At 39.9% G+C, this 12,351-nt stretch overlaps 1 protein-coding gene across 1 annotated transcript; it reads right to left on the bottom strand.

The window, feature by feature from the left end:
- Position 1: 1 nt before the first annotated feature.
- Positions 2-10,688, bottom strand: wipi1 (WD repeat domain, phosphoinositide interacting 1). The gene is made up of 12 exons (XM_084938054.1): positions 10,216-10,688; positions 9,086-9,168; positions 8,506-8,675; positions 8,314-8,410; positions 7,022-7,119; positions 6,827-6,919; positions 6,677-6,747; positions 6,025-6,132; positions 4,145-4,309; positions 3,932-4,039; positions 3,427-3,566; positions 2-3,200 (listed from the first exon to the last, which is right to left on the bottom strand). Exons 1-12 carry the CDS (start codon positions 10,290-10,292, stop codon positions 3,079-3,081), a joined length of 1,332 nt encoding a protein of 443 aa, XP_084794180.1. The 5' UTR covers positions 10,293-10,688; the 3' UTR covers positions 2-3,078.
- Positions 10,689-12,351: the final 1,663 nt, after the last annotated feature.

Genomic DNA, 12,351 nt, shown 5'->3' with positions numbered 1-12,351 from the left:
CTTGTTGCAGAGGTCAAATCATTTCTGAGATTTAATGAGTCTCTGGTGTAAATGTCCAGTATTGAACAGCTCAATGCAGCTTACAGGTGCCCTAACAGCGCCACCTTCTGGCAAGTCATATTACTATGTTACTTATTACAACAGTACTATAAAGAAATGTTATATACACATTATACACTGTAAAAACCCATTAACATATATTTTACGAATGTTAGGTCTATGTGTTGATGTGTAACACTTTACACAAAAAGGATACTTAATGCATTAATGTAAAAATAACTTGACGTATATGTTAACATATTCAGAATTATTAAGTAAATAACAAATTTTTTAGGCTTGCACTGAAAACAATGGACCTGTAGCTTTGTCGTGTACAGCTCGTCCCAGGATTTGCATTTAGCTGTCGACTGCTGCACCCACAGAGCAAAATATTTTATCAGGTTACATTTGTGACTCTGCAGGATTTTTCAGTCTCGTGTATTGCTACCATAATTAGTATCACAGCTGCATCGGCAAGTCATATGATACTTATGGCATGTATCGTGATTTAAATAGTGTATCATATAATATCTATGTATAATTTCTTTGTGAGTGAACTACTGCTTGTCTCTCCTGAGGTATCATACATTTTTATGACCATTGATTGAAATGTTCTGGAGCCCCATACACAGGAATGGCCCTGATAAATGTCCTAAGACTTAACATTGCACTTGGCTTGTTAAGAAGTAAAATCTTAGGTGAGTTTTAAGCATACCTCCCAGGGTCCAGTCACACTAGGGAAAACAGTGGTTTGAGACTGCTGTGCGGAAAAAAAAAATTGTATGCAATTAACTTGCAGTGGTATTGCCTTTGAAATTGTCTCTTCAAAGACAGATCATTTTGAAGTGATGATCAGCTGCTGCCTTTAAACCAACTTTGGTGCGTCAATTTGGCAATAAAACTGGGGTAAAACGGTAATAAGACAAAGTCAGTCTGCTATAAATTTTTGATTAAACAGGGTTAAGTTGGCACTTAAGCGCTGTATGCAATAATACCCTAATTGAAATCTGTTGCCGTCTACCTCAGTCCTCAGTCAGTGCTACCAGAGCCAGGGGTGTACTCAGCACCAGTGGACTGGGAAAACGTTATAAATTTATAAACAAACAGCTGCAGCTAATTCATTCCATTAATGACCAACATTATATCAAGAGCAACGTAATTGTGTGGCTCAAAAATGAGGATACCAGAAATGTAATAACAACACAATACAGTTTGAATTCAGGTTTCAGGGACGTTCAGCTCTGAAAACAGTGGGACAGTTGAGAAAAGTGAGAGAAGGCGGAAGGAGAATCAACATGTTTATGCTACAACACATTAACTTCTAGTGTGTCAAACTTGATACATGAGTTTTAGAGAATCTTACATCATCAGTGTGATTTCTTTCCCCCCTGAAAAAATTGCAAAACACATTTTTTAAGAAATAAATTGCAAAGAAAAACACAGATGTGGTAAGCATGATACAAGTTAAAACTCATATATCAAAATTAATATTTAATTAATTTTAAAGCGCTAGAAGGGTCAATAAACGCTCAATTTTTTTGTCTTAATTTCATTGCTCAGACTTTAAAAGGATAAGGGTGATCTCTTATTTTATGAATAACTGGGGACTATGTGGCCCTGAGAACTGAGGTTCAGGTGGAGCCCAGGTTTTATCCAGAGATTTACTTCACTGCAAACACTTTCTTCATATACCTGAAATCTATGTACACTTTGTGAACCTGAATTGGAGTTATGCACCTGGGCTGGTGTCTCACATCCCACAGTTAGAAAACCTTGAATTAAGGCATCTGTTAAGCATAAAATATTAATTTAACTAATCCTAACATACTATAACATTCAGACACTGCTATAATACACTAGCACAGTCCCACTAATAGCTCCATTTTGAAAGACACATGTAATGTATGTATTAGTGTCTGTCGAGGGAAAGAAAGAAAGAGAAAGAAAAATGAATCTTGCTCTGTGTGCACGCTGCTGAGAAAAGGCAACGCTGAAATGTGATTAAACACTGTAACTCACTGTAAAAAGGATAACAAGCTGTATACTCATATGTGGTTCTCCTACAGCCTTCTGAAAGTCTGAACATAAGACATGCTTTGCAGCATTAAATTCAGTGCAGCTTGCAGTGAGTTGCCCACCAAATCTTTGTAACTGACACTGACGCGATTCATTGTATCCTCACTTGGAGAAATAAACATGACGGTGCAGACGAGATGCTCATCCACGCAGACTGACTCCGGCTTGCAGCAACTTACTGCAACATTTTGGCGATCTATTTGCATTTATAAATAAGCTGGCAATTATTTGGAAATCTGAAATAACTGAAATAATTTGGAGGCAGGTTGCTTCCCCCCAGATGACCTGTGCAAATGCCTTGCAATCAAAAGCAATTGCTGTACACTCAACCTCTGGGTGACCAGTTGGTCAACAATTTGTATTTGGTCCCAAAAAAACTTGCCAATTGCCAATTTTTTCCTAGTGTGACTGAGGCCATAGGAGCATTTTTGTTATTTTAACCCCTGGATATTATTGAGCTTAAGCATTGTCGGTCAGCTCATACTACTTACCTGCTCTTTAGGTTGCTACCATAGTAATGATTTGTTGTTGGACAATACATATATTCAACAGTAGTATAAAAGTCAGAATTTCTAGCTGTGCACAGTGATTATTTCAACATGTTTAACACTGTTGTTAGTGGTAGTATATGGGAGTTAACATTAGGATGGTTCAGACAGCCTTTGACTTAAAGAACAAATGTCCTGTTGGTGTTTTTTTTCTTTAGGATGAATGGACCTTCTGCTCTGTTTTAGTGTTTTTTTTTCTATATCCTTTACAAATAACAATGGGTACACAAAATACAGAAATACAAGAAGGTAATATCCTTCCAAGATTTAACTTTAGGTGTGCAGGGTAACTTGTGAGAGGGTTGGGAAGCCACAATGTCGCAACACATTAGGAATATTTTGTCCAACCTTCCTACTAGAAACAGGTAAGTCTGGTTTGTGTGCAGGGGCAGGGAGGGTACCCTGGGGAATTTGGTCAGTTATTCTGGTTTCCAACCGGAGGGAACTCATTCTCGTCATCCAGACAAACGGGGCCCTCAGCAAATTCGTGCTCGGGGATGACTTCACCCTTCTGGGCTCCACCGTCTTCGGAGTAGCCTGGAAAGAAGCAAAGAAAGAGCATTTTAAAATTTCAAATATTTCTGATCATATTTGGATGGCTAGGGTTTTAACTATAAAGAAACAAGCTTCATTTAAACAGGAGTCGCTTGACAACAATACTAAGAGTTGAACATACACACACAATTTACAGCTGTGTTTAATAGCCATTAAACATAAAGTATACTGACTATGCTCATTTTAAAATGCCAGCCTTAAATCTTACCCATTAGAGTGGTGGAGGAGGGTGCGGTCGTGGGGAGAGCCACAGTGGCAGCATATGTTTGGCTAGCTGGTTGTGGAGGGACATTCTCGGGGTTCTCGTCTTCCTTCTGGTCCACCTGCTCCTCATTGGACTCAAAGAGCCTGAGGAAGCATGGAAGAAATGGGCTGAATAGGATTTAACACCTAAGATAATGCGACAACAGGAATACACAACAATGTGAGATTTTTAAACAGCAACAAAAGATGGAAAAGTATGGAAGTAAGGAAATGGACAACTGTTTAAATGCATACAGATACAAAAACATAGCATTCAAGCCTTTTCAGCTCCTACATGTGATTATAGTGCACATGATTACATCTTCATCTTCACCTTTCTTTCTGCCTCAAGATGTCTAACTTTTCAGTTAGAGTAAGTCAAGGGGAACCAAAATAAGTATACATTTTAATTTAGAATTAGGATTTCCTGCCATATTTATAACCTGTACATCCCACTAAGATATACACACCTGTGCTTTTGAACAAGGACACACTCGCCTCCATCCTGTGGATCCACATTATAGATGTAAAGATACCCATCTGAAGATGCCACAAGCAGGCGAGGAAGCTTCTGAATCCTGACAACAACATCAACAAAAACAACACACACACACAATATAAATGAACCTGCACAGATACAGACTTGTTTTTTTAATATACCTGTATAGTTGTAGTTCTCTTACGTAGCGAGGGCACAAATGTTCTTCAGACCGAACATGTTGAGTCGCACTGTGGCAAAGGCTCTGTCCTGATTCATCATGTCAGATACCTGAGTGGGTAAGTAGGTACTGGCTGCTGTGAACATTTTCCCCACATATGCTGACCATGTAGGGGACTCTTCCTCTTGGCTGGAATCAAACAAGATGCTTTGTAGTTAAAGAGAAAGAAAACATTTAACATGAATAAAAGACTACTAAAGATAACAGTTTTATAATATAATGGAGCAATGAGAGTTAGAAAAAAGTGCTGTTTTTAATAATAACACAGCAGAGAGGGCTAGGCATTCATTTACTCTGGTTAGGAAGAACAACGTTTGAGACAAAAGCATCTCAACTGTCAGTGAGTCCCCCATGCAAAATAAAATAATAGTAATGGTGAAGCAGGATAATACTCATCTAAATAATGATTTATTATCAGTTATCACCAGCCACTTTATTAGGTACACCAGTTCTACTAAAGTTCAAACCGAGCATCAGAGGAAAAAAGATGATTTAAGTGACTTTGAATGAGGCTTGGTTGTTGGTGCCAGATGGGCATCTCAGAAACTGCTGATCTGCTGTGATTTTCTCACACTACCATCTCTAGAATTTACAGAAAATCTGAAAAAGAGAAAATGTCCAGTAAGCAGCAGTTCTCTGGGTGAAAATGCCTTGTTGATGTCAGAAGGTCAGGAGAAAATTACTAAACTGCTTCAAGCTGACAGGAAGAAAAAACCACCTCGAATAACCCCTTGTTACAACCAAGGTGGGCAGAAGAGCATCTCTGAACACAAAACACATCAAACCATGAAGCAGGAGGAGACCAAGCTAGGTGCCACTTCCTTCAGCTAAGAACAGGAAACTGAGGCTACATTTCAAAACTGGACAATAGAAGATTGTATAATCTGACGTGTCTCAATTTCTGCTGAAGTATTTGGATGGTAGGGTCAGAATTTGGCATAAACAACATGAAAAAATTGATTCCTCCTACCTTTTATCAATGGTTTAGGCAAAGTTGGCCAAGAAAATACTCCTCCACACATGTAATGGTGTGGGGGAGTATTTTGTTGGCTAGCTTTGGGTCCCTTAGAAACAACTGAGCATCATCTAAATGCTACTCAGCCTACCAAAGTATTGTTACTGAGCATGCACATCCCTATACACGGTGCACCATTGTCTAATAACACCCTATATCTCAAAGCTCAAGCCATCCCTTTGTTGATCATGACAGGGAGTCTGCTATATTCAAATGGCCTCCAGCCTCACACCTTTTGGGATCTGATGAACAGGAGATTTACAGCTGACCAGCAGGCAGATCTGCAGCAGCTGTGTGATACCATTATGTCAATATGCTCCAAAAGACCTAAGGAATGTTTTCAGCATCCATCCATTATCTTCTGGTTATCCAATACAAGGCTGCAGCTGTTAGGGCAAGAGACACGGTCCCCGGTCTAACACTTAGAGACAGAAAACCATTTGCATTCACAATTTAGAATCACCAATTAACCTAACCCCACTAACTGCATGTCTTTGGACTGTGGGATTAAGACAGAGTGTCTGGAGAGAACCCACGCAAACACAGGGAGAACATGCAAACCCCACACAGAAACACCCTGACCCTGCTGTTCACCTTGTTGAAATTCTGCCATTAAGAATTAATGCTGAAGAGAAAAAGTGGGTCCAATCCAGTGCCAACTACTTTTTTAGATGCACCTAATAAAGTGACTGTGAATATTTACATTAATTAACATATGACTTTATACAATAGGACTATAGGATTAATATTATTCTCAACACAATTTTCTTTTCAGAATTAGATAGTGAGTAACTGAAAAAGAAGCTTGAAAAAGGAAGAGAGAGTCAACCTTGGGCTGTGCTGCTCCAGTTTAAAGATATGGACTGTCTCAGTGTTGCTGGAGGCACACAGGAACTGTGCATCTGCACTGAAGGACAGCGAACTGATACTAACATATCTGGAACACACACAGGAAATAGAAATAGAAACAAAACAGTGAGATTTAATTTCTTTTAAGTAATCCAAAACTAACATTACAGTGATGTATTATTAAAGCCCGTGCACGACTTTGCCTTTAAGGATTTTTGTCTGAGATAAGAAATGACTCTGCAAACCTTTGCATACAGTCCGGTCACAGCAGTGTGAGTGTTGAAACGCTGTGTATGACAGCCTCCATGCTATCTTACAGTGTAATGTTTCCATGACCCCACCACTCACATTACTGTTAGTCAGTCACTGACACTGGAACCTGCTCAGCACATTCACAGCCATGTATCATTGGCTGTTGAGCGGAAGAGCAGTAAAGTATCTTACTCACCAAAACATGTAACTGGTGAGTATTACCAGATTCATTTGCACTGCTCACCTTCATGTCACGAGAAATTTATTAAACCTCTTTCCTACATTATGAATCATGTTTGTTCAATGATTTTTTTTTCTTTTCAATTTTGACTGCTGGTCAGTACTTGATGCCTAAACTACGAGAAAAGAAGAGTAATAACCTTTTCATGCCTCTGCGAAATTCAAACAGCTTCTGTCCTTCAGGGATGCTGAAGACTCTGATGACAGTACCCTGTGGAGGAAAGCGTGGTCAGGAGGGACTGATGTGTAATAAAAGAGAAGGAAGGTGAAAAAGGAAATCAAACCCTCACCTTCTCCGAAGCACTAGCCAGCTTTGTGCCGGAGGCATTGAATGTGAGAGCTGCCAGGGGACTGTCATGGGCCTGGATCAGCGTCACAGTGCTCTAAAGGGGCAACAATGCACTTTAACACAAGGCTGTTCTTTTCCCCCATGGGGTTTCCAGGTGACATGAAAACAGCTGCATTTCTTTCCTTTGTTGCCTCACCAGATTGTTGGCATCATAGACTGTGATCTCTCCCATGGTGGCGCTACCAGGATACGCCAGGAAGGAGTTGCCATGGTTGATGGAGAGTGCACAGAGACCTATAAAGGAGACAAGAGGATTATTTACTATTTTATCTTTTTTTTCTTTTCATAATCACTGATTTGGCTTTTTTGCCTATTGGAGTTAACACGCATTATCTAATCTGACTTATTACTTATAAAGAATAATGCTGTTGGGCCTGTGAATACATTGGATCAAGCAACTGTTGCATGCTTTTTTAAACACAGTGCTTTGGAAAGCCTATGAAATGCAAAATTCTTATCACTGTTACAGGAACTGAAGCACCTTGTCACATTTAATCAGTATTGATATAGCAGAGTCCATGTGCTGACTTTATGATTGTTGTCTGCTTGTTTTGTAAATTGAAAATGTATCCACAGTGGCTTCCAGTCAAAAATGTAATGTAAATTCCACTTGCATGATTAAATACACAGCTAACACACATGTATATGATAATACTTTTCCTTACAGTCCCCCAAATATTCCCATATATTATTCAAGTGTCACAAAATGCATAAATTTCATTGCATTGGATAGCATAATGTCAAACCAAATTGTAGCTGCATTTATTTTCTCTGCACACAGTAACTTCTAACTCTCTCTTTAATCACTTAATCACCTTTAAAGCCAACTGGAATCTCCGGCAGGCTACGTAAAAGACATGCTGATTCCATCTGAACTGTATGCAGCCCTCATAAACAGTATGGCAACCTTAAAATCTCAGCTGAGCCCTTTCTGGCTGTTCTAAGGTGACCATGTGTCTGCCATCAGGGCCTCTTGGCTATTGTGGCTCGCAGCTTCATTGACTTCCCTTAGATCTTTTCTGAAAACATGTTTTTATAGACCAGGTTTTATGCGATGTGTCTGTTTGTCTTTCTGATATTACTTTGCTTTTGTTCTTTTTCTACTGACATTTTGCATTCAGTTCTATGCCCCTTTTTCTTGTATCAATTTTATCTTCTTTTTTTTAATCTATTATTGTTTGCGATTGCAGACTGGCTTTACCTTCTAAGCATCCTTCTTTTGCCTTCATTAAAAAACTTTCTAAAGAGATTTTAAAGGTGCTGTACTATTATTAATGCTTCAGTGTCTTCCAGCCCACAGAACAACTTGGCAACATCTGGGCATCAGGCTGTCTCTCTAACAGTTGGGTTTTTTTTTTTTTGGGGGGGGGGGTGTTTGTCATGTTTCAGCAGGCAAAGCTTTAATTTCTTCCAAAAGCTGTAGTCTACCTGAGGGGTTGGTGGGTGTGTTGAGCAGCGTCTTAAGGAGCTTCATGTCTTTGATATTGTGGATGTAGATCGACTCTTCGAGGCACACCACGAGCCGCTGATGTTGAAAGAGACACGAGCACAAGAACATGTAATTATCAGCACAAACCGGGATGATAAAGGGGTATGCAAAGCTGTCACTCTTGTCTTTACCTGTCTGTTGAGCCTGACAGAGAGGATGTTGTTGGAGTAGCTGTAGTTACAAATTTCCGTGCCTTTCTTAAAGTGATAGACGTTCATTCGTCGTGGCATGGACAGACTGACCACAACCACTAGGCTGCTGGAAAACAGTCGCTCCACTATATAGACATCTGGACACTCCACTGGGGAAAGAAAAACAGATGAATCTCTTGAATACTTGCATACTTCTACTCAGAGAAGTTATGGAAAGTACCTCATGTCAAAATTCATTCATAGTACATTCACAGTGAACAGTATCCCATCTATTTGTGAGCTGTGAGAATGGTTTGACCTGTAGCAGACTTGCTGCCAGTCTTCGCGGCAGCCTTTTGGTACAAAAAAAAAGAAAGAAGAAGTGCCTCCGTCTGCGTTTACCTACCTTGCACATCAGACTAAACATGACTTGAACAGCCTAAATTAAGGTGAACATGACCACAGCTCAAACTATGCTGTGCAGACCTCTGTCACTGTGTACTCGTGTCATATTTAGGGGGCAGAATGCAGGTTGGTTTGTTTGCTGATTAAAGAGAGTGAAGAACAGTGTCACTCCTACCCCCTTCATGGATGCAGTCCAGTTTGTCCACAGCTGTGACTGAGAAGAGCCGGTAGCCAGTCTTAGTGCCCACTGATAGAGAGCTACAATGGAAGCACACCCAAAATACAGAGCTTTTTTTTAGTAACACTGTAGTTACAAAGTATACCATCGGCCTTTAATTTAAGTTGGATACATTGGAATACCTTAAAAAAATAATGTCTTTAGTATTATACACCAACACACACATATGATCACTAGTATAATACTGTAAACCATTGCGAATGGTTATAATGGATCATAGATACCAATGCTGTAATAGCTACTTTCTAAGCAAGAAAATAATACACTGTGGCCTGAGTTGACTTCCTTACAGCTCTACTGATAACTAACCCATCATTGTCCATGATGCAATAGTAGCATGACCATAACTGACAACAGGGTTAGGACATGGTTATCAGATCACAGAACTACTTTGTTAGGCTTAGGGCAGCTTAAGCCTGCCACAAAGAATTTCAGGAAAACATCTGTTTATGTGCATAAGTCTTTGGCACCTGAGTCATTATCATGCTTAGGCAACAAAGCCTTAAAGCAATTACCATTAAAAGCGGTTAATTTCCATAAAGATGCCTGCCTTCCTAGCTCAGCTGGAGATGAGAGGAGCACAATAGCATTGTGGTCAGCAGGCTTATTTGGCTGTTTAGCCTGAAGCATAGGAGTTCTTTGTTTAAGGAGACACACATTAAAATCAAGAGTTTGTGAATTCTTGGTTCAGTATGAGATACTGTAAAGCAGATTTTTCTTAAAGCTCCTTTATTTTCATTATTAACAAATAGCACTGCACGTTGACTGGGAGTGTAAGAAAGAGACTGTTAATCTGTGTTACTACAAGTTTGGTTATAATACTAAAAGACTACTCAAAAGTGCAATAGGCCACACAGTGGCCTACTTCATATCCAGCTCTATGGGACTCTCGTCTAGAAGTTTAAATGGTGCACACAAAAAGGTTACTTCATTTTGCATGCGTTCACTTTGCAGGTCCCATCAGAAAATAAACCACATTATAGAAATGCAGCTGAAAATAATTATGCAACGGTCAGGTGTATCAAGGAGATTGAGTTCATGCAGGGCCCAGCTCGCAGGTTGCTTACGTGGTGTCCTGGTTAAACGAGGCACAGATGAAACCTCGATGCACTCCGGGGTCGTCGGATAAGTCCGGTGACTCCATCCCAGCAGCTGAATTCCCCCTCCTCTAGAGGTCGGAGGCCTTGGGCCCGGGTCGATCCCCGCCGGAACCCGCTTCCCCTTTTGCTGCTCCCCGACTGTAAGCGCCACGCTCACACTCTTCGGGGACAGGAATGTCCGGGCAGGCTGGCTCAGATGGTGCACATCGTAAACAGGAGCGTGAGCTGCTATGGCTAACCGGAACGGGAGCAAAGATAAACAGGAACAGCTCACTGACGACCGTTTCACTTCGGAGAGACTACACTCCCGTTGTTATTATTGTGTTATTAACTTCCAGTGTCCACACAGGAAAACAAAAACAGCTGATGGGAGGATGCGTCACCCTGAGGTACATCGTGATTGGCTTTCCAACCATACGTCTGCACGCCTCTCTGGCTTTTCTATTGGTCAAGTTGATAAAAATCCAAGAATGGTTTTAGCAAACAGCTATCAATCAACCGAGCGGCTCGTTTAAGAGCAAAAACTGGTGATTGGCCAGTTTTGCTTTCAGTCTTTTCATGAGGAATTGTTTTGATGATTTGATTGGATGAAAACCCAGTGACACGCAAACAGCTTAAATTACAGTACGCAATTTTTAAACAAAGTAATATGAAATTAAATATACTACTATAATATCTATGTAACAATATTTTTATGTAAGAACATTTTTAATTTATTCTTATACGAAAATATTTCTATTTCAAAGTTTCGGTTTAAAGCATTGACGTGAATTCAGGTTTTTAAAACAACTAATTAACCATAAAAACAAACAAAAGATTAAGTAGTTTAAAGCTTTTACTATTAAGCTAAAACTGTGACCCAAAGAAAGTCTTTCCTCTTTCAGTTCCTACTTGCGGTGGCTGTTCATCTCTGTTGTGTCTATGTTCGTTTGTCATGCTTACAAAAATAAAAATGTAAATTAAAAACTTGGATGTGCAATACATCACTGAGTCATTATTGTTGGCTCTGTGAGCCACGTCTAGATGCAGTTGAAGTGCAGACTTCCTGCTTTAATTCAATATATGATAATAAGGGATTTTTTTCCTTTTTGACAGCAATAGCTTTCAAATTCAGTGGCACACTTGGCATCAGTTTCAGACTTTTAAATACTTAACTGATGTTGAAATAGTGAATAAATGGCCCAGTCTTGCAAAAGAAACAGCAACAGAGTTTGGAAACAGGAAACCTATTAATTAATACATTTCTTATTTAAAAAAAAAACGTATTAAAGTGACACACGATTCCATTGAAATAAGGGTTATATCCACAATGCATTGCAGCGTGACCTCAACTCCAAAGCCCTATATACAAATGTGACCTGAAAGTGATGTCAGTACCCAAACATGTATGAACATTTCACTGATTTTATTTCAGGGCAATGTTTTCATGCAGTAATCTTGTTAAATAAATAATAAATAAAATAAATTTGCCGAAGCAGATCATCTCCCTCCATTGTACCTTATCCCTAGCGTCCTGTCACACCAACCCTCTGTATGCTCTCCTTCACTGCATCCATGAACCTCCTCTGAAGTCTTTTCCTTTTCTTCCTGCCCAGCAGCACCTCCATGTTCAGCATATAATAGCATTTAATTTAGGTTATCTTGGTCACTCCCACTGAAAATCTTCACCTTTGCCACATCCAGCTCAGTCTCATGTCTTTTTTGTCACTGTCACCATCTCCAAATCATGCATCATAGCAGGTTTCACTGACATCTTGCAAACCTTCCCTTTCACTCTTGCTCGTTCTGTCACAAATCATCCCTGACACTCATCTCCACCCACCCCACCCTGCCCTTCTTCTCTCTTGTGCACTGTCCTTTGCCTTGGATCGTTGACCCCAGCTATTTAAACTCACTCTATCTTCACTATCTCTGCTCCTTGCAGCTTCACTGTTACACCTGTCCTCTTATTCACTGACTTTCATTTCCCTTTCCTCCAGATTATATGGTCACCTCTCCGTGCTCTCTTCCACCTGCTCCCTACTCTCACCATAGATCACTATCACAATATCATCTGTGGATACATGCAGTATTACTGAATTACCCAATAAGGTATAACACTAT

This window comes from Perissodus microlepis, chromosome 8 (assembly GCF_051167445.1).
Source record: "Perissodus microlepis isolate ML-2025 ecotype Zambia chromosome 8, ASM5116744v1, whole genome shotgun sequence".
Taxonomy (NCBI): domain Eukaryota; kingdom Metazoa; phylum Chordata; class Actinopteri; order Cichliformes; family Cichlidae; genus Perissodus; species Perissodus microlepis.
The sequence above is the reverse complement of the archived record's forward strand: the minus strand, read 5'-3'. Positions and strand labels throughout refer to the sequence as shown.

Coding starts and splice junctions, on each gene's coding strand:
- wipi1 (XM_084938054.1), bottom strand. CDS start 10,292: ATGGAGTCACCGGACTTATCCGACGACCCCGGAGTGCATCGAGGTTTC. Junction 9,169..10,215: donor TCGTTTAACCAGGACACCAC/GTAAGCAACCTG, acceptor CTTCCATTGTAG/CTCTCTATCAGTGGGCACTA. Junction 6,133..6,676: donor TTTCGCAGAGGCATGAAAAG/GTTATTACTCTT, acceptor TGTGTGTTCCAG/ATATGTTAGTATCAGTTCGC.